The sequence below is a fragment of the Paralichthys olivaceus genome, chromosome 2, assembly GCF_024713975.1.
Source record: "Paralichthys olivaceus isolate ysfri-2021 chromosome 2, ASM2471397v2, whole genome shotgun sequence".
Lineage (NCBI taxonomy): Eukaryota > Metazoa > Chordata > Actinopteri > Pleuronectiformes > Paralichthyidae > Paralichthys > Paralichthys olivaceus.
Genome location: NC_091094.1, coordinates 13,394,751 through 13,416,825, shown reverse-complemented (window position 1 = coordinate 13,416,825; position 22,075 = coordinate 13,394,751). Strand labels below are relative to the sequence as shown.

At 44.6% G+C, this 22,075-nt stretch overlaps 1 protein-coding gene across 6 annotated transcripts; it reads left to right on the top strand.

Annotated features, from left to right (window-relative positions):
* On the top strand, nucleotides 1-22,019 carry wnk2 (WNK lysine deficient protein kinase 2). 6 transcript variants are annotated; one of them, XM_069536873.1, is made up of 27 exons: nucleotides 1-1,586; nucleotides 5,018-5,190; nucleotides 5,688-5,908; nucleotides 6,540-6,697; nucleotides 7,326-7,414; nucleotides 7,575-7,794; nucleotides 8,483-8,735; nucleotides 9,064-9,359; nucleotides 9,469-10,350; nucleotides 10,944-11,054; nucleotides 12,353-12,976; nucleotides 13,499-13,548; nucleotides 13,642-13,804; nucleotides 13,897-14,013; nucleotides 14,099-14,269; nucleotides 14,383-14,425; nucleotides 14,509-14,667; nucleotides 14,834-15,702; nucleotides 15,953-16,010; nucleotides 16,135-16,199; nucleotides 16,315-16,904; nucleotides 17,011-17,243; nucleotides 17,318-17,548; nucleotides 18,079-18,177; nucleotides 18,988-19,032; nucleotides 19,177-19,505; nucleotides 19,705-22,019. In XM_069536873.1, exons 1-27 carry the CDS (start codon nucleotides 909-911, stop codon nucleotides 19,972-19,974), a joined length of 7,197 nt encoding a protein of 2,398 aa, XP_069392974.1. In that variant the 5' UTR covers nucleotides 1-908; the 3' UTR covers nucleotides 19,975-22,019. The 6 variants fall into 6 exon arrangements, with proteins under 6 accessions (XP_069392974.1, XP_069392986.1, XP_069392978.1 ...); XM_069536877.1 differs by having other exon boundaries at nucleotides 2-1,586; nucleotides 14,521-14,667; nucleotides 14,831-15,702; XM_069536879.1 differs by having other exon boundaries at nucleotides 2-1,586; nucleotides 14,831-15,702; nucleotides 18,079-18,153.
* Nucleotides 22,020-22,075: the final 56 nt, after the last annotated feature.

Sequence of the window (22,075 nt, the reverse complement as noted above, 5' to 3'; positions counted from 1 at the left end):
GGGCGGAAGGTGGTGCGGTCCACACGGCGGCGCACAGGGGAGGCTGCTGAGGGTGTCGCCCAAAAGCGGGCCGACTTATTGGATAGGCCTGCGTGTTGTTGCTAGGGGCGTGGGCTGTGCCGTGAAATATCCCAGTTTCCTCAAACCTCAGTGAGATGATTTTTTTTTCTTACCAAGACATCAGCATCCGCATGAGCAGAGAGATGCGCTGATGAAGAGCGACGCCTCCTCCGACCTGAGGGAAACCGTGGCGCAGTGAGCGTAATCTGATAAGCGCATCCTGCACAGGACAGCACTCATCTGCAGGAATAAAAGAGAAACAGCTACGTGCGGATAGTTGGAGGAACAATGCAGAGATGCTGAGGTCACACTTCACGGAGGCGATTCACTGTTTCAGTCGGAACACCTGCCTCGTTTGCATCAGCCAGAGCCCGCGGGTCGATGAGCGCGCACAGGGGATGACAGCTGCGCACTTGGCCGTCCCGTGATGTGTCTTTGGAAGGATTAATGCGTCCTGTCCACTGTGAGGCCAGTGATCTGTCTGCGGAACCAATCGCATGTTTTTATAGGAGAGGGGACATTATGCAATGTGGAGGGGAAATGTTCGTGGGTTAAACTGACAGTGACAACAGGCGCAACTTGAACAGCTCTGTGCAGGACTGCAGCAGTGAGGTGACAGCTAGGAGGTGGCGCGCATCCTCCCCCGAGCTGGAACATTTAGTCGGGATGTTTTGTGTGCAGAACAAATTCAAGACGTAAGGCCACAACACCCCTGCGCCGGCGAACTGCGTCACTGCATGCGAGTGTTGCAGGAAGCCAGTAAAGTCTCCCTGCGCCGCCGGGAGGCAGAGGAGCATGCCCATCACCCTCCTCCCTGTCGCCGGTAAGTGTCTCACTAGTTACCGGGCATGGATCCGGCAGATGACTCAAGTAAAGATCCGCCCTTGGGCTCCACTTTCTCCTCAGCACCGAATCTAGACTCGGACATAAACGCGAATGCCTGCAGGCCTGTCTATGAGAACGGGACGGACCACAATGTCAACATCCAGAGCGCAGCCCAGCGAGGAGCCAGCGACCCCAGCGCGTACCCCTCCACGGACTACCGGGGGCTCATCCGCCAGAGGTTCATCCGGAGGAGTCTGTGGGTGTCGGACTCCGAGGAGCACCAGCCGGTGGTGGACACGTGTGTCAACAGCAGCCCGGTGCTCAACATCGACCTGCGGACCATCGTGGATCGGAGTCGGACCCGGGTCCTCCAAGGGACCCGCCTGGGGCTCCAGGAGACGTCCAGCACGGAGAGCCAGGCGGAGCTGAAGGAGAGCGCCACGGAGAGCGTGAGCGCGGACGAGGAGAAGGGGGACGGCAGCGAACACCAACCCAAGGCCGAGGTGGTCGTGCCCTCCGACGTCACAGGTAAAGCGGGAAGTGACGAGAACGAAGAGGAGCCCGGGATGAAGGCCGTGTCCACCTCACCTGGGGGTCGATTCCTCAAGTTTGACATTGAGCTGGGCAGAGGGTCCTTCAAGACCGTCTACAAGGGTCTGGACACCGAAACCTGGGTGGAGGTGGCCTGGTGTGAACTCCAGGTGGGTTCACTGACCAGTCATGACATAGGGAACCATTCATTAAATACCACTGGCTGTATATATAGGCACATGCTCCAAAAGGTCCCTAATGAATGGGGTCAAAAAAGAGGCCTTTGTGGAGCGGTAGATGTTCCCAGCAATCTCCAGACCATTTAAATCAACTCTATCTAAAGTTGAAACAGTGAGAAAATAATATTTTAATAAATGTCCTGGCTGAGCAGATAATGGGCTTGTTTAACATCCTCTCAGGTCAGGGTCTATTCACAGCCTTTTGTCCTCCTCACAAGTTACTTCAGATAATATGGAGAACTGTATGGCCTGAATGTCATCATCATGTAGTTTTGAGTCATCCAGACTCTGCCTGTTTACAAAGGTACTGAGAAAAAACATCAGGAAGGATGATGAGGCGTTCAGGTACAAAATGGACTAAATCCAGTTGTTTGCAAAGACCTTACAATGCCTCAATTGACCTCTTCTTGAATACATTCTGCTCCATATACACAATGTCAGCAGAAGAAGATGATTAAAAAGTATTTTACGGTGACAGCTTGCTGTGTCACTAATCTGTGTATGTGGTAATCTAATGATCAGTTTAGATACTATAACAGATTAGCCTGCATGGACGCAGACATGTAGACAGTGGTTGCCCTTTCACGACTCAAAATGTGCCACGCTCTTGCTTTCTGTCCGGAGCACATTATACTGTGAGGAGTTAAAACAGACAAAATGAAATGTTATTCTGCTGCAACAATCACAACCTTTATCTAGGATTCTCCAGTACTGTCCCTGTGGACACATTCACCCAGCTTCAGTTTCAACAAAACCAGCATCTCTATCTGTTTCTGTTACGTGAGACATTTCTTCATTGAATAGGTAACTGGCTATAGCAGTCACTCTTTTAACAAGTCACTCCTATATTTGCTATAACTTTAATCCTATATCATAACAAGTTATTACCTTACTTTTGTTATCTATTTCTGAAAAAAACATCCTCCTAAGTCTAAAAAACTCCAGTAGTCACTTGCAAAATCATTTTTACCAACCAACTTTTATTCCCTGCTTGTTGTTCTGTCTGAGTCAATACACTGGTTAGTATATTGGTGTTTAGACGTATTGGAGCCAAACACATAAATCGAGTTGGCTCAGACTGAATCAGCACCTTAGCATTTAAACAACCTTTAATTTACCATTAATAACCACTAATGTTTCTGTGGCACTGCCCTGCAACGTAATTTGTTAGATTTAAGTCAGTCCCTCAATAAAAGTAATAGTACACAGAGTGATGTAGCTCCGTGTCCCGATCACTGCATGTCTCCCATACAGTGGACGAGACAGTCCAGAACAAATGTCTTGGTGACGTCCCTGGTTCAAGCCTATGTTAGTCCTACCTACACTTGTTTTCAATTTAATGCTGTTGCTAATTATGGAATAATACATACAAGTTTTTTTTCAGTATGCATTGTCATCTGTCGAGAGAGACACCAACCACTGGTGGTATTTTTTTTTAATACTTGTACATCATTAACATTTTTTTCAAACATTGATCAGGAAAGACATGAACAACATGCAACAAATGTGTATGTGTGTGTATATCTGTGTGGCGTCTGAGCAGGTTCTTAGGGGAGCTCTGGTGATGATTCAACCATTCTGTCCCCGTAGGTGAGGCCTTGCCCTTTGTGCCTGCACTGCTTGCTCACAAAAACCTGCTGCAACTCAGATACTGGTGTGTGTGTGTGTGTGTGTGTGTGTGTGTGTGTGTGTGTGTGTGTGTGTGTGTGTGTGTGTGTGTGTGTGTGTGTGTGTGTGTGTGTGTGTGTCTGTCTTTGGGAGTAAAACTAAGAATGAGACAGCAGAAACCTGGATGCTCATAAAAAAAGAGGTATAAATCATATTTGAAGAGGAATGAGCTGGTGACTGGTAGTGAGTGGACCAGACAGCTGTAGTCTTGTTACTTATTCATCCACTATGTGATGATCAAACATCTGCTGGGTGAGGTGTTTATCTGAAATGAACACATCACGCAGCATGATTTAGTAAAATGCCAAAACACTTTACCCGTCTCTGTGTCAGCGCTACAATATTATTTGTCTTGTTTGATGACTTAATGATGAATGCTAAACGTGGAGTTATACCCCTGTGGTATTACCACGCAGATGTGTCTGGAGAGTATCTAGGAGTGAATCATGCTGATACAGCTCTCTGCACCAAGACATGCAGAGGGGAGAGAGGAGAAAGGAACAGGGTGGGTTCAGCTGAGGATAGCGTTGAAGAAGTGTGGTATTGGATTCGAGGCAAAGCACGAGTTCTTTATTTATGTTCATCGCACTATGTGCTGACCACTCCACACTCCATTAGCTACAAATATCAGTGCTGCTAATATGTTTTTTGACCCAGTTTTTATTGTGTGAAGTCTCTGTCATTCTGTGTTATTAGTGCCACACCCTGCTAAGACCTCTGCAGAGCATCCTTTATAATCTGTTTGGACACGGCCCAGAAAATAGGTTGATATGATCCGAGAGATGAGACGAGATGAGGTGTATCCTTCACAAAGCTTTAAACAATCAAAAATCCATTTGATTGCACACTGCTGGTCAGCATGAGCTGTCAATAAAAACTGACTCCCCAGCGTCAGTCTGTAATCAATGTCCAGCAATGTACAGTAGGTTATCGTGCGTTTCAAAACATGAAGTGCACCCTCATTATTCCAAACAAAAAGTGTCTATACGAAAGACGGGGCGAGAAAATCTGGAGGTCATGTAGCACTAAAGCCGCTGGGTTGTATCTGCCATGCTGAGTGGAGAGAAACAGAAATGTAGAGGATGTTCACCGTCAGCTGTTTTACTATTTATACAACAGTTCAGGGAAGGCAGGGGCCAAAATATTGATCCAGTATACACAGATTCATTCCAGCTTGTGCCCCTAAAGATGCAAGAATTCAACTTTGAATCTTCCTTGATGTTTCCTTGATGAAACACCATTTCTTTATTATAAACTCTTATGGTGACGTCTTGTTCCATTATTCACCAGATATTAATCTGAAATGTGTTTGTAGCAAGACACTTGATTAAAATAGGAATTTAGTCCTTAGTCTTCTGAAAATAGGATCAGGATTCTACTGTGAGGTCTGAGGTGTGTGTTTTATTTATAAAAAACATAAATGGTACAGACCCCCATCTCCGCCCACTCAAAATACCAAGGTTGTATTCACTCTAAACACGATGCTAATAATATAAAAACTCACTGAAAATGAGAGTGATCCAGCACCTCGTCCTCGACCACACTGCAAATATGTCAAGTTTTGACAAACTGGCCTCTGCTGGAGCCTCACCTCTTGTCAGGCTCCAGAAAATCTGGACAGAATGAATGAGTGAATTTGGAATTCATGCTTTCTAATTTTTAAAAATAAAATTGTCTTTCTTCGTTTTCTCCAGGAAAGGAAACTGTCTAAAGTTGAGAGACAGAGATTCAAGGAGGAGGCTGAGATGTTAAAGGCTCTCCAGCATCCCAATATTGTGCGGTTTTATGACTTCTGGGAATCACCGGTGAAAGGGAGGAAGTGTATCGTTCTTGTGACAGAGCTAATGACCTCAGGGACACTAAAAACGTAAGAGTCAATATGTAAATACACAGATTCTATATCCATCTTTATTAAGACATTTGAGGAATGCTTCTCTTCTTATTTTGCCTTTTTCCAGTTTCACTGGTCAGTAGATTCAAATATTAATATCCTATTGCTGCTTCGATTAGTCAGTTTAAAACAACATTACAGTAATGACCATTAGACTACATCATGTGTATCACGTTTCATACTAGATGAATGACACTATTACAGTAGATCTGATTACTACTGGACTAAAACTCCAATATATTATTTATGTTTTAAGAAAACGAACGGTTGTGATCTTAATATTGTTTAAACTCACTTAAAATAATTAAATATACAGTAAAGACGATACAATTATTAATACAATACAATTTTATTAATGAAAGCAAAGAGGAAACACAGATCTTTATTTGCTGCTTTGCCAATTAACATTATGAAAATGCCTTGACAGCTGGAACATCTCTATCATGGTGATGGTATTTGCTATTCTCCCACAGGTATCTGAAGCGCTTCAAGGTGATGAAACCTAAAGTTCTTAGGAGCTGGTGCAGGCAGATTCTCAAAGGCCTCCACTTCCTCCACACAAGGACGCCTCCAATCATCCATCGAGACCTCAAGTGCGACAACATCTTCATCACTGGCCCCACAGGCTCTGTCAAAATAGGAGACCTCGGCCTGGCAACACTAAAGAGGGCCTCCTTCGCTAAAAGTGTCATTGGTTAGTCCTCAGGAAGATGGCAAGACACTGTTTTATTGGAGGGGGGATAAGATAATATTTATTTCAAAACTTCAATAACTTTTTTGGGCCGCTTGGGTGCAGAAGAAAAAAGCAGGAAACACAACATGACCTTTTAAATTCAAATTACAATCTCGCTACTAATTTGCGTATAGCAGTTACACAGCAGAATTTGCATTCCTTTGGGGTCATGATTTTAGTTACCTGATAAATTTAACTCCAATGTTCACTTTACCTTTGGCTGTTTTGGTCTCCACAAACTCCTGAGAAGAGTATCTGACCTCTAATTAATGCATATGAAATGTTACGCTACATAAGGTTTTTCAAAGTTTTCTCAAATAGCTTAATGCTGGAGCATCATCAAACATATTTTTTGTGAAATCTTACATTATGGTGTTCAAGTGTATCAGAGCATCTGACATTTGCAGTTCATCCTTTCTAGTAAATTCTCTTAACTGTCATTTGAGTAATTCGAAAATGATTAGGACCATGATTTGCAAGGCGTGTTGAATTGCAGTCCTCGACACCGGTATTGATCCCAGTGAAACAGGATGAAACCGATAACCGCATGGGAGTTCATGATTCATGGCCGTCTCTTGAATTATTTCTCCAGGCACTCCGGAGTTCATGGCCCCAGAGATGTATGAGGAGCACTATGACGAGGCTGTGGATGTCTATGCCTTTGGGATGTGCATGTTGGAGATGGCCACCTCAGAATACCCGTACTCTGAGTGTCAGAATGCTGCACAGATCTACCGCAAAGTCACCAGTGTGAGTTCACGTTCAGTGCTGTTTAACGCTGCTGATACAACCAGTTGACTTCATGACATTTTTATTGACCCACTAATTTTTGATTCTTATTTTGTGGCGAATTAATTGTGTGGGACCAGGAGACAAGTTTGTTAGTTCATGGGTTTATCATATATTCTTGGTCAAGCAGTCTTTAAAATGTTGAAAATGTCATTTGTTTGCTGCCAAAACACAACGGTTGTTCAACCTGTAGCAATGAAATGGACAACAGAAACAAATATTCAAGTTTTTTAGGAATTTTTAAATGATGCTATGTAACTTTTACAGTGATCAGTTGACTACAAAGTTACAGCCATTGAGCGATGCAACAAAAATGCTAAACAATAGCTAAACTAAGGTTTGGCACAATGCTAAATGTGAGCTAAAATGCATTTTTTTCCCTAAAATACTAAATATAACAGAGAAGTGTCATAAAGTCTTCTATTACCCTCCTTAATCCCCAGTATTGAAATGTATTAAAAATACATAAAAATATGTTTAGGAAAAACGGTATATTTTTGACACTGTCATGCATTCACGTGCTAAGTATTACTGTCAGGAGTGCGTCAGTCGGCAAGACGAGGCAAGTTGATGCTTGTTTGTTTTGCAGGGGGTGAAACCTGCTAGTTACGGTAAAGTCAGCGACCCTGAAATTAAGGAAATTATCGGGGAGTGCATCTGTCACAGATGGGAGGAAAGGTAAGTGGTTCACAGGCTGTGACACACTTTATATGTACTGTAGATACTGGTTGACGTTTCCGTTCCTGAGTGTGACAGAAATGCCAGTATTTGACTCTGTGTTACTCAACATCGGATTTTCCCGTCACTGTGATCTTTAGTGTTCGCATATTTCCTGCAGGTACTCCATCAAGGACCTCCTGAATCATGCCTTCTTTGCAGAGGATACAGGTGTGAGGGTGGAGCTCAATGAGGAAGATGATGGGAAGAAATCCTCTATTGCTCTGAAGCTGTGGGTGGAAGATCCTAAAAAGCTGAAGGGAAAATACAAGGACACTGGTGCTATTGAGTTCACCTTTGACTTGGTGAACGAGGTCCCAGAGGTCGTCGCCCAAGAAATGGTAAAGTAGTATTTTGAGTTACAGAAAGAATACTTGTATTTGGCAAGTGTAAACAGATGATAGCTGTTGCATTTGACTTTTGGATTATTAGCCTTTAACTTTGTAGGGTAACAACAGGAGATCTGGAGATCTGAAACCAGGTCAATCAGGTGTTTTGAGAAAAGTGACCGATCTCATTATATTTAGTCTGGCTTAAATGTTTCTGCTCTTTTTTTTTACCTTGACTGTTTTTGTACTGGCCAGTCTGGAAGGTTTATTTTGTCAACTTGACCATAAAATCCATTAAATCATTCATCATCCTCAGTTATGATTGTATGCAGATGTATTGTTTTAAAAATGTTCTATAATTCAAAATGTTTTGATATTTAGTGTGTAAGAAATAGTACCATAGCAACAGTAATTCTACTTAGCAGTTATATAGTTACTGATATTTATCAGTGTGTGCAACTTGGTTCAGCTCTATTAAATGTAATTTCGCTACATATCATTGGTTCATGTCTTAGTGTGTAAGTCTAATGTCACAAGCGTCCTTACTTTGGAACACAGTCTCAGAGCCTCTTATTAACATAATAACGTGGTCAGTGGTCTGTATTGAAGTGTCTGTTCATCTTTTCTCTCCCATACAAACTTGTGTAGTGAAAATATATGTCGTTTTGTTAATTTATCACATCTTTTCTGTGTCCTCCAGGTTGAATCAGGTTTTTTCCTGGACTGCGACGTCAAGATAGTTGGGAAGTCGATCCGAGACCGCGTGGCTCTCATCAAATGGAAGAGGGAGCGCACTGTCTCGACAGGAAATGGTGAGACGCAGCAGAACCTTCTGCAGGTTCCCAGTACTGGTGTACCACAGGGAGCCACATTAGCCGCAGCAGATTACGAAGACCAAGAGGGGGAGCAGCAGACCCTGATCTGCACTGTGCCAACCACCACATCTACTACATGTAAGAGCCTGAGCACACACACATCAATGTATCATATGTCACTCAACCTCTGGTAATAAATCTCACTACTGGTCCAATGCAGCAGCCTTTAACAGTTAATGGTATTGACTCTGACTGAAAATGGTTTAACTGGTATTTATGAACATAAGAGTGTAACAGTAAAGTGACCGCAGCATCTGTTAGTCAGGAATGAGACACCATCAACCACCTTTTTATTTTAATGACACTACTCCACTGTCTTGTCCTCCTGTCATTCTTCAGTGTTTGTACTTACTGCAAAGGGCATTTTCTTTTGCATCATAATGACGTCTCCTCTCTGTTATTACAGCTGACAGTGGGGGGAGCTCTATCGTGCAGTTAGACGACCTAAACAATCAGCAAAACGGGCTCTACCAGTCTCCTCCAGAAACCGTTTCCACGACTCACATGATTTACAGTCCTCCTGCACAGGCTGAGCCTCAAATGCACCAGGGGCCCTACCAGCAACCCACAGCACAGGCCCCACTCGACAACTACACACAAGCATCCACACAGTTACATCAGGGAAACTACCCACAGAGCACAGGTCAACTGCATCCTGGGGCTTATCAACAAACTGCAGCACAGACCTATCAGTCTCAAACAGTGAGTAAAACATGTCTCGTTCCTGTGGCAACTTTCCATAATTAGATTTTCTTGTTCTGGAATAACAACATTTTTCTTTCCTTTTTTTTTTGCAATTACACCCGATCAGCGTCACGGCAGTGATCCCTTTGTATGCCATGACGGCCTCAACAGTGAGAGCACAGTGTGTTTTAGGCGTGGAAGCACCTCCCTGGTTGAGATGTTGCGGTGTCGGACACACCCTCTCACTAAGACAAGCCCCTTCCTATGTGCGTCACTGGCTCGGGCCTCGACAAATAGCGTAGAGAGCTCAGTGCATGCCACAGATCACCTGTTCTCTAACTCTGCACAGAATCCATCGGGATTATCTCCTCTCTTGTCCACCTATCAGCACTCCGATCATGACTCAGCAAGACATTTTAATTCACCTCTCCTTCCCCTAAATTTACAGCCTCCCTCAGAGCTGCAACCGAGCACCCCCCGCAGCCCGCAGCCCGACCGGCACTGCAAGGCTTGCATGTCTCTCCTCCTGAGGGACAGGACAAAGGGAGGCGGATCTCTGGGACACACACACATACGTTCTTTCTCCCAGTTTACTCCAGTGTGTAAGCCAGGCTCGCACACATCTCCTAACCTGTCAAAGTCTCCTCCCCTCACTGTACCTTTGCCTTATGCATCGCCCTCTCTCCCCCCTTCAAACAGTCAGTCTACCCTGCTGACCTCACCTTCAAATCTTCCTCCGCCCTCACAAGTTGCACGGTCACGGAGTTTGTATGAAGGCGCGGATCTCACTCTTCTCAACCACTGTCTCCATCATATCGTCGGTCGCAGGACCAGCACTCCCACCCTCTCTGATCGAGTACTCAATCATCCGATGGGCACCACCTCCTCAGTATTTGAGCGTATAGACAAAAGTCAGAGCCTGGAGATCCCACTCCCACACTGTTGCCCATATCTGGACAGGAACAAGCTGTCATTGCCCCACAGCAGCAAAGGCAGAGTGGATCCACTGGTAGGTTAGAGAAGGAGACTCCATTTAGGCTTAGTAACTACCATAGAAGCAGCCTGCTGTGTCTGTCATGAATCTGCCAGCTGCTTTGCTCCTATGGACTTTGCATTATAATAGCCAAGTGCAAAACCCAGTCTCTGCTGCTGCTTAATCCACAATAAGGTTTAATATCTGCTCTCATTTTTAGATAAGGTCAGACCTCAGCAAGAGATTGTGGCAGTATATATGATACTGTCCCTGTAGAGTGTATGGCATTGAAAACCATGGGTGGCTGAGGATAGATTAATGGAGTAACTCCCCTTTTTCCATTTCAGCTTGCCTTATTGAATATTGCCTGCTGCAAACATGAACTCAGTGGATGGCTGAAGATAGAGTAATGGTGTCACTCCGCTTTTCCTTTTCATTTTACACAATTAAAGTGTGCCAGCTGCAAACATCCCTCTAGTTTCTTGCATATATCTCCAGCCCTGCTTGGATTCCACACTGACTATTTCAACCTTGTGCTTGATGATCTTCTATCTCATATTGAGTCATGTCGTGTCATCATGTCTAAAAACACAGTCCAATAAATGTCACCTCTCGTGTGTTTCTGACAGACAGTGTCTGCTCCTGCTACACCAGCTCCGACTGTGCTCCAGAGTAGACAGACAGCACAGAGCTTCCCGGCCGCAGCCCCCACTTTACAGACGCATCCTGGCCAAGAGCAGGTACTGAACGCATCCAAAGCTGCTTTCAGACGTTTACTGAACTCTGCAGATCCGAAGTATTTTCTCCAGGGATGCATGTGTGAACGCAAAAGTCAGAGTGAGAGGCGATAGGATTATCTGCGGACTTTCTCCGCCTTGCCCCCTTGTATAGTCCGTAGAAAGTCTGGAGAATCTGATGCGAGAACACAGCAGGGGATCCACCGTGAGCGCGACAGACGGTGACACACTTGTAGAAGACACCGACGAGTTTGTGGCAATAAGCGTTTGATATGCTTTAAACTTTTAATATGTATTTATTCTGGCTGTTTTGAGAAAAAAGTTATGATTGAGAAGAAACTCAAAAGATAATAATGAGATTTTCTCCCAGGAAAAGAGTAGCTAGAATTTACATACATTTGTTCAACTATAATTAGAGTGGTATATACAATAAACAAGTTAGGATTGCTGGCTGAAAGTGCACTAGCTGTATTACTTTTTTAAATTTAATTTCTAATTCTCTAGTGGGTGTTCAGCAAACATAAAGGACATCATGTGCAATTTAATGGCACCAACGAATGAATGAACATTATTTGTAGATCATCTGTGTGTGAGGCAGAACGAAGATTGAGACTGAATAAACATCCAACAATGGTTAGGTTCCAGGGCTAGTTCATAAAGGGGCTGTGTGAATGTTATTTCTATCGACTGGTGTTCATCGTATATATCCATTTTCCCTCTTTCTTTCCCAGTTTCCCTCACCATATCCTGTTGTTCAAACAGGGGGCCACAAGCCCCCTGCCTTCTCCCAAGCTCCTCTGCCATCTGCCTACAGCAGCAGTGGCCCCTCTATGTCGAGCACCTACTACTCACCTTCATCCCACCATCCCTCTCTCACTCTGACCCCTCATGCTGCCATGCCCACCATTCCCACTATAGGCACCCCTCAGACCCCTCTGTCCACACCTCGACACATGTCCGTAGTGGCACTCCCAATCCCACTCCTCACCATGGCCATGTTGCCTGCAGCGCCCCAGCAGGGCGGCTTCTATACCACCCATCCCTTACCTCTCTCCCAGGTACGAACCACCCCATACCCCGCCCCCCACCCTGAGCAGGAACTGGCTGAGCAGCCTGTCCAGGTGAATATTTGACTCAGTTCTCACTGTAACGGCTGGTCATGGGAAATCTGTAGTACTAAGGTGGTGGTCTGTCTTATGCATTGGTGTAATGCACGCAGGGCATGTGTTTGGGGATGGAGGGATGTAAAATATTTACATTGACTGATGAACAATTCCTTAAATGTGCTATTTTTCTTCCAGGTACAAGGTTCCAGGACGAACTTGGGAGATGTTCAGCTTCGGGCTCCAGTCCACCCTGTCTTGCATGGTGTTCAGACTCCTCTCTGGGGAAGCGCTGCAGATGCAGAAGCTACCTTACATGCTGAAACTCGAACACTGGCACAAACTCAACCTCTGGTCCCAGCACAACAACAAACACCAGTCCCAGTGTCAGCTCAAGCTGCACCTATACCCCAAACTCCAGCTTCAAAAGTCCCAACTTCATTCCCAATACAGGTTTCAATAGCAGTTCCAGTGCCGGTCTCAGCTCTAGCACCAGTCTCGGCATCAGGTCCTACTTTTGAGCCAAAACTCACATCTACAGGCTCAGACTCATCTTCTGTCATGGGTAAACCGCATCACTCAGTCCCAGGTTTGGTCTTGGCCCCAGTCCCTTTCAACCTGCCAGTCCCAGGTAGAGCTGCAGACCCAGCTTCTGCTCCAGCTTCTGCTCCTGTCGCAGCTTCAGGCTCGGCTCCAGTTCTGCAGCCTGCTGGCATCCAGACGGCAGTGTCACTGCCTGAGTCTGCCAGTCTGGCCACGACTCAGCAAAACCTCGAAACGACATTTGCATCTAGCACCCTTCAACAAGAGTTCAGTGCTGAGGTAGGAATGAAGCCAAACTTTGCACATTTCTGAATGTGATACTGATTTTGAAAAACTGGATAAAAATTGTCTCTGCATCAGTGACGTTTGATTAGAAAGCATGTTAAACACAGTTGCCTCTCCAGTTCACACTTGCATCCTGAGAGCGGCGTTTCCATGAGAGATGAGATAAGCCTTCAAATAATAATAGCACACAGTAACATTAACCCTCTGGAGTTAATCATGCCAGTGTAATCAAATCACATGATGTGTCTTGTGTATTTTTGGGTCCAATATGTCTATATACCATGTCAAAGTGAAAAAATAATTTTCTGGTCATAAAGGCAATGTTGTGCTGAAAAGACAAATATCAAACATTGGCACGGTAAAAGTTTTTTTAAATTGGTGGTATATAAAGGCAAAATCAAAGTCATTAAGACTAGCTGAATTAGTCATGCAATGATAAATTATGTTGAAATAAAAACTTTTTAACTTTTTAAAAACTTTTAGAATTTCTTTTTTTACCTGTTTCCCTGTCCTCAGGATGTGCTTCAGGACAAACCAGTATCTTTACCCAGCTATGCATATGACAGGTGTGTGTCCTCTTCAGATGAACTTTATGTGGTGAAAATGTGTCAAAGACCTGAATATGTGATTAAGTGTTTTCAACTTTTCTATTCTTGTAGTCTCAACTCTGACGTGGCATCTGGTAAAGAAATGAGTGATGGCTATGACAGCTTGGCCAGTGTGGGGAAGGGCGATGGAAAACCCAGGAAACACCACCGCAAGTCTGCCCGAACACGTTCTCGCCAAGAAAAGACCAGCAAACCAAAACTAAGCATGCTCAATGTGAGTCTTTGCGTCATTTCTGACAACTGAAGCTACAGTTTCTTCAAATCTTAACATTGGCTTATCGTAACATTTAACCTCTGCCACCAAAGGTTTGCAACACTGGAGATAAAATGGTGGAATGCCAGCTGGAGACTCACAATCACAAAATGGTGACGTTCAAATTCGATCTGGATGGAGATGCACCGGAGGAGATTGCCACTTACATGGTGAGTTCAGCCTTTTACAGTTTGTAGATTCTGTGTTATCGATTGGTTATATTCGAGATACTGTTTAAAAACTCTTTGCCTGCAGGTGGACAATGGCTTTATCCTACTGTTAGAGAAGGAGATCTTCATTGACCAATTAAAGGACATTGTGGATAAAGCTGAGGACATGCTGAATGAAGATGTAGAGGGTGAAAGAGCATCAACCTTGAGTTGTAGTCCTCCACATGGCCAGATGTCTGAGGGGTTAGTGGGAGAGGTAAGAGAAGTGTAGCCATAGATATAACTATAGTCTGTACAGATGAAGTACACATGCTTATACATTGACCTGTTATAGTCAATAAATACAGACATGTGTTTATCACTCTGCAGAGTCAGCAGCCTGGAGCTCCTCAGCCTGTCTATCAGCAGAATGGTAACATTTATTCGCAGTGAATCCTTTTACATGTGTCATATTCACTTGTAAGTGCTTTGGGTGGTAATTGTCTCAGACTGCAGTTCTTCACACAGGGAAAAGATGGTTCATAATCTGCCCAGTAGAGGAGACCCCCACATCCAGCCAGGAGACCCCGTCTGATGGCACGGCTACTCAGTCTCCTGGGAGTTCAACCACTACCCAGCCTGCAGACTGCAGTGGCACAGCGAGGCCCTCCAGAGGTGACTTTGTTTCTACAGAGTTTCTGCAGTTTAGTGTCTGACTGCTGCATGGGAAAATGGCCCCACTGTGTGGCCGCTGAAGGAAAGATATCTTTCAGCTCTTATTGGTGTTTGATGAATTTGTAATCGATAATTTAATTAATTAATTATTTTCCTCCTGCAGAAGACGGCTCATCTTCTACAATGTCTGGAGGAAGTGGAGGCTTCTCCTATGACGTGTATGGATTCTGTAGTCCCCCAATAATGTCCAACACAGACCCACTTCTTTTAGCCACTCTGTCCCCTCCTGTGTCTGCTCCCCCAACCCTCCAGTCCGTATCATCAGTGGAGCCTGCTGGCAGCTCTGGGCCGCCCAGTGTACATCAGGCCCAGCCAGCCAGGGCTCAGACTGTGCCCCCGCCATCCCCACATGCGTCTTTCCCAGTCGATGAGTCTCAAGGATCCCCTCTAGGATCCGTCTCCCCGATCCACTCTGCTCGGCAGATGCCTGACATGATGAGTCCTGTTTCTATAGCTGAGGAGGTGCCCTGCTGCCCTCTTGTCATGCCACTTTCTCTGGATGTGAGTGGTTCACAGGGTGGGTCTCCTCTGACCCTACTTCCTCTCCAGGAGCCAGATTCAGCCAAAGAGCCACTGTCTGTCTCCTACGCCTCAGCGACACGAACCGAGCGACCGCAGCAGCCTGTGGTGCTCCACCAGCCTTATTCCAGCATGGGAGGGACCAAAGTGTCCTCACTCCCCCAGAGCCCAGCACCATCCCAGCATGGTGCAGGGCCCGGTGAGTCAGATGGCGAAGCACGGCTTGGCCGCGGAGGCTTTGTGGACAGCACCATAAAAACGCTAGATGAGAAACTAAGGAACTTGCTGTACCAGGAATATGCCCCCATGTACCCATCAGGCAGTGCTGCAGAGACACCAGGCTCCTGCACTGAGTACATCCAGTCTCCTCCTGGTCCAGACAGCGCCATGGGAGGGTCAGGAAACAGCACGCCAGGGCCGATGGGGGAGGGACGCTACAGGACAGGGGAACAGCTGGTAAGCAAAATAACATTAAAGAAAGCCAGTCAGTTTTTAACAATATAAATATTATCAGAAAATATTGATATTAATAATATTTTCCCCAAAGGACATATAACAAAATAATTTTAATTAATGCAAACAATCCTCAATATTACTGAGAAGTGTAATATTGATACTTGCTAAGTGTTGTCCTAGGACAATTCATTGTTTGTATTTGTAATGTTCTCATGTCTCTGCTGCCCTCTCTCCCTGTCACCTCGATTAGCCTCAGATTCCAGAGAGAATGGACAGTTTGAGCACACTGAGTGACTCAGCCGTGTGTGGTATGTACAGCCTGCACTCATCAATGCAACACATTATAACCGGTCATCAACTTTAACTTTTAGATGTTCATCTACTGCAGTGGTACAGTTTTCATTGATTGATGGATTGTGGAACTGTTTGCAGCTTCCTTGTCAAGAAGACACGTTCCTCACTCTGCCTCCTGCTCTGGAGCCAGAGGTCGATTTAAGGTATGAACGGGAGTTTTCTTTCACATTTCAGTGGAAAGTAGATCTGTCTTTTCACTTGCTACTGCAGAAACATCATGATGCTGTATGAACCCAGTCTGTTCTTTGCTTTGCGCAGATCATTTCTGTTCCTCCTGATGTGGCAAACAGAAGAGATGTGAAACAGAGGAGCTGGAGCAGCGCTGCTTCGCCGGCACACCCGGTTAGATACAGACAAGACCATGTTCAGGCTGAGGCCATGGTCACCTCCACTACGATCGGCCGCTTCTCTGTGATTAGCACTGAAGACGACATCACACAGAGTACACGCTGCAGCCGCTACTCTGCCCCGCCTGATTTCTACCTAGACACACCTCCTTCCATGGCAAAGCGGAGCTCCCTGCCTCGTGCCCTGACCTCACCCTCCGTCCCTGTGGACGTCACTGTCCATGCTCGCTTCCTCTCCTCAGACTCGGGGGCTGAGAGTAGCCCTGCGAAGCTGGCCCCTGCCACCCCATCTCAGCGGACTCGCTCTGAGCGCAGAGGAAGTGACCTCATGAAGAGGGCGGTGGCCTTCCTCCGTCGCTCAGGGCGCAGCAGCAGTGTGCAGAGCTCAGACTCACCAAGTAGGCATGGAGGTGTGCATGGCTCAGCCTGTGGCAGCAGCGATAATGACTCAGAGATGGATGACTCAGACATGAAGAGGGAACTGCAGAGACTCAGGGAGAAGTAAGGATAGTTGTTTTACTTGCAGCCATATTAAGTGTCTTTACATAAAAATATTCCGTTATTTAGCTTGTAAGTGACCAGTATATTCCTCCCTTTATCTCCTCAGACACCTGAGGGAGATCTCTGAGCTGCAGGCCCATCAGCGGGGAGAGGTGGAACTGCTATATAACCGGCTGGGCAAAGTCCCTCCTCCTGGCCTGGGTCTGTCTCACACTGCACCGCATAACGGCCGGAGAAAGAGATCAGGCAGGCACAAGCTGAAGCCTGGCAAACTTCTCAGCCCTCTGGTCCAACAGTTTAGAAATGTCACAACCAAAAGTAGTGACTCCAGCAGATCTGGTGAGTGTCTTTTCTGAATCTCCAGCGTGCAAAAGAAAGGACTACACCATTCTGATGCTTGTGTGTGCTTTCAGCTGCTGCTGCAGGCGTAGGTGAGCCTACACTGAGTTTAAATGGCTCTCCGGCCAAAGGGTCTTTCCCCTCACACGGCCGGGCACGGTCATGCACGAGCCACATTCCCAACTCGACCTCAGAGCCTGTGCAGACTCAGCAGCCTTGTTCCCTCAAGGGCTCTTTGTCTTCAGATAATATTTACGCTGGACTACACGGAGATGGTACCAGCACACAAGCTCCACCTGCTCAAGGTGATCACTAGCAACACGATCTTTTATCTCAGTAGAGCACACACCTCCGCCAAGGTGCAACACTGCCCTTATGACTTAAATCTGCTAGCACCAAACTTTTTTTGGAGCTTCACCAAATTGTTCAAATATCAGTCCCCCAAATATGAATTATACCCTGGACAGTGGTAAAAATTATACATATTTAAAAATGAGGAAACAATTCTGGATCCACTCCTTTTACCCATGCCAAAATGTAATGGCTTCTTGGTCTATGTCCCATCATTCCCACACGTTTCACTGAAATCTATTCAGTAGTTTTTGTGTAATCTTGCTAATTTACAAACAAAACAAACAAACCAGGGGCAGGGGTAAAAACATAACCTCCTTGGCGAGTGTAACAATTACTATCTTGTTAACATCTATATTCACCAGAGAATTAATAACACACACTTTGTCTGTGGTGATTTGTTTGGTATAAGGTATAAGATATTTCAATGTGTGCTCGTCTTACCTTAGTGTCTCTCTCCCTCTTTGATTATACTCCTCTACAGGCTGGTCTAATTACCCTCAACCATCTGAGAGAGTCACCTATAAATCCAGTAGCAAGCCACGAGCTAGATTTCTCAGTGGGCCTGTGTCTTTGTCTATCTGTTTGTATCTCTTCTCTTCCTGCATATCTTCACTCGTTTGTCCTCCATATTTTCTATTTGTCTTCTTTTAGCTCAGCCATACTTTTCTGTAACACTGCTGGATTCTTTTTTTTGCATTACATGGTCCTCGTCACTTACTATCATCTCGTATTTTCTTATAAAATCCCTGAAGAGAAAAGTTTGTTATTTCAAAAGTTATTTCTCAAATTTGGATGAATTATCATAGTTTTTTCTCCAAAACAAAGACAATATTAAAATATTAAAATGTATATTATAACAGTAATAATTAATACTACAATATATTTTTACGATTTGTTTCCTTTTTGTTGGATCTGCTTCCTTGTTTCGGATGTTTGATATTTGGATGATCACTGCTCATCTCACTTTTAAAGTGTCTCCCATTGATGCTGATGCTTTTTTATTCACGCTTTAACACGTTTGCGACTCACCCACCCAACATTACAAGGCAGTGGAGTTTTGCATGCCACATGGACATCAATTTTAAAATTCGAATCTCTCATCTCTCTTTAACCTCTCAATCCTCTCTCTTATCTCCATCTCTCTGATAATCCAACGCTGCACATCGACATGGCTCTCACCTGGTCCACCTGCATGGGTTTCCTAATACATGTACTGCCTTGTTTCAGGGGACTGATTGCCTTGTTCATCCATCTGTTAGTTTGGTTTGATTTTGTTCCTTTGTTTTGAGGCAGAATCCAGCAGCTTTGTTTTGCACCTTGTTTGCATTCTGTTATTGATGATTTTTACCTGCTAGTTGAGTGTGTTAAAGGGTCTTTTTTTGTTGTACAGGGACAACATTGAAGAGACTGTGTATTGGGAAAGATCGCGGCAGCAGTATGTAAAATTACAGTCTTACTAAAACAATTTCATTAAATGTCAAGTTACCTCGTATGAGTCTGATCATCAAAATAAATGTGTGTGTGTATGTGTGTGTGTGTGTGTGTGTGTGTGTGTGTGTGTGTGTGTGTGTTCTGTCAGGGTCTGCAGCCGGAGCTGGCACCTTCAATCAATCACAGCAGCTGCCTGCCGGTGCCACGCCTCCACCTCCTCCTCATCAGCCGGTGATGGGACTGGCCCAGGCCCAGGCCAATAACAGCAACAACAAGACAGGCACATACACAGGCACTTCCTCGAGTGCCAGTGAAAGAGACCTGCCTGAAGACTTGCAGCGGCTGATGGACGACTGGGCCCAGGAGGTTCTTATCGTCACCCACAGGCCGCGCACCAACTCTCTTAGCATCAGCGGGCAGCAGCTGTGGGATCAGGTTGTGCATCGAACACACAGACAACTGGCTAGTGCTTCATATGTGAGTTTGATGCTGTTAATGGAACAATATGTGCCAATGGTACAATGGAAATCGTGCTGTGTTTGGATACTGAGGCCTGATGGGGAAAAGCTGTATTGGCAGAAACATTTCAATTTTTCATTTCAAGTTTTAAATGTGCTACAGGTTGTCAGGCAGCATTTCCAATCGAGATATTATGGTTTGTTTTCTGACTCTTCAGGTATCTTCATGGACAGGAATTGGTCCAGAGGCCTGCACCCGGTCCCTGACATGGCCTGACAGCCCCAGGTCAACGATGACGACCAGCCCCTCCACGGGGCCCCATCCCAGCTATCAGCTACACTCACCCGCTCCATTCAGGGCCTTGTCCTCCTTCCCTCTTCCTTCAGGAGTTTTTGTCTTTCCTGTTGCGCCCTCAGCCCAGGACGCCCCCAGCCCCACTGCAACTCCATCATATCAGCCGCCCGACCCCAAAGCCAGGACTCTTTAACCTGAGTAGCATTGTGTCTTCCAACTCTTTTACCAAAAACAAATCTCGTTATAGTTCTAGTCAGTCTTATGTGCATATACTGTATATATCTAACCAGCATGTAAGTTACCTTATGTACATACCTGTCTAAAGTTTTATGTTGTTTCTGTTTCATTTGCATCAACATACCTCATGTACGTACTGTACATCACATTCGTGTGCAGTGTGCTGCTAGTAGTACATTTAAAGATGTATAGTTCGCTCAGTCAGGCTTTAAAGTGCAGATTTCTGTCATTGCGTACGTCTCCACTCACTGTACATAATGTACTGTCCATCCACGCTTTGTTTATATAAATACTTCATGTTTATGTTGCTCATGTCCCTCCCTACATATAAGCTGACACATGTATATATATATATGAATTCTTGTTTGTACATAGCTCCTGTGTTTGTACAGTTATCATTAGGTAATCAATAGGTCGGTGCTGCAGCTACGTGTCTTAATGCAACAACCTATTAGTCACCATCATGCCGTCACTGTGAAGACTTGACTTCCTGGTCACTAGGGCCGGTTTGCTTTACTCTGTTCTCTCAGTCCAAGGACAGGTTTCATTCTTCATCGATGAAATGCTTCCAGCACAAGCGCTTGAAACTTGATTTGAATGAACTTGAACTTTATCTTCAGGTGAAAAAAACACCTGTGAGAGTGCCTTGAATTGCAGTTTCAGTTTTCTGAGGAAAATCATTTAGATTCAAAGCAGATACTAGATATTCTATATATACGCTTTCACCTCCAAAGGTCAATTATACGATTTGAAAAATGAAGGTGGATTAAAAAAACACGTTTAGTTTAGTGATGGAACAGAATATAATCAGGTCGAGGTTGCAGCTCATCAAATATCACAGATTGTAAGAAAATGTTCCGAAAACAAGTTAGGTTATTTAATGACTGTAAGTTTTTCCTTGGTCACTGGAGTTAGTTTTGGTAGGATCGCCCTGCCAACTGCACCACAGTCTGCATTAATACACTGATACTCTGAATGTGCACAGGTAGATGTCGTGATACACGGGAGGATTTTACGGCATTGAAATCATACGACAAGGAGGGCTGAAGGACTCAACGCACGAGTCAAAATCATAATCATCCCATACCTCTAACAATGCAGGCTGTAGCTTTATATATCGTTGCCTTCGCGGTTTTTAAGAGATTACTGGCTGGTTGCTGTTTGATACATGCCGATGATATGAAGACGTTACAGGCACAGTCATGAAGAATGTGAACTAAGGAGAGGACACAACTCTTTGTAAAATGAGTAGGTTTTGTAAATTGTGTTGATTAGACGCTGGCCTCACACAATCAATCGGCTCTTGCATCTAATTGTATTTATCATGGCTGGATTCATTTCAAAGACCTCCAACAAATATTGCACCTTCACCGCTTCAGTTATTTCAAAAGTACAGCCTTGAAAGTAACATCTTTCACTTTAAGTTTATTGTATGATTCCCTCAGTGGAGTCGTTAGTTGAATGCATCAGTGATTTGATGTATTATGTAGAAGTAGGACTGGTATAATAACTTGTACCAGGCTGAGATACTCTGACTCTCAAGCAAGGGTGAAGATCCAGAAATTCTGGCAACCGCATTTCCCATAATGCAGCTCAGTAACATCATTGGCATCATCAGGAGTTAGTCTTTATTGTTAAAAAGCGGTTTGCACAGGCTTAGTTAGTACTCCCTGTGGTGAGTAAACAGAACTTTATGTGTTTATCAGTGCCCTGATAAAATTCCTCCATGTTTTGCACAAAATTTAGAATTAGATCAAATTTATAAAATTGAAATGAATATTTCTCTTAAAGGCACAATTTCTTTCATGATGACATAGATTGTTTTCTTTTAAATAGCTGTTTTCTTTGTTCTTCACACAGTAACTCCTGTCTTTGCTCTCTTAAACGCTTGCCATGAAAGGTAGTTGTACGTTTGCTTTTGCCTGCTGTATCACCCGTTTTCCCAGAGAAGCTGTACATATTTGAAGACAGTGATAATAAATTCATTTTTGCTTGACACCATACAGTGTTTGTCATGTAATTGTGTTCAGTGCTCAATATGTCTCTCTGTCCTGAAG

What these genes read in the sequence shown, in the direction of transcription:
- wnk2 (XM_069536870.1), top strand. Translation starts at nt 909, where the DNA reads ATGGATCCGGCAGATGACTCAAGTAAAGATCCGCCCTTGGGCTCCACT. An exon ending in AGGTCGTCGCCCAAGAAATG is followed by an intron (nt 7,795 to 8,482) that starts GTAAAGTAGTAT and finishes TGTGTCCTCCAG; the next exon opens with GTTGAATCAGGTTTTTTCCT. An exon ending in AACAAGAGTTCAGTGCTGAG is followed by an intron (nt 12,977 to 13,498) that starts GTAGGAATGAAG and finishes CCCTGTCCTCAG; the next exon opens with GATGTGCTTCAGGACAAACC.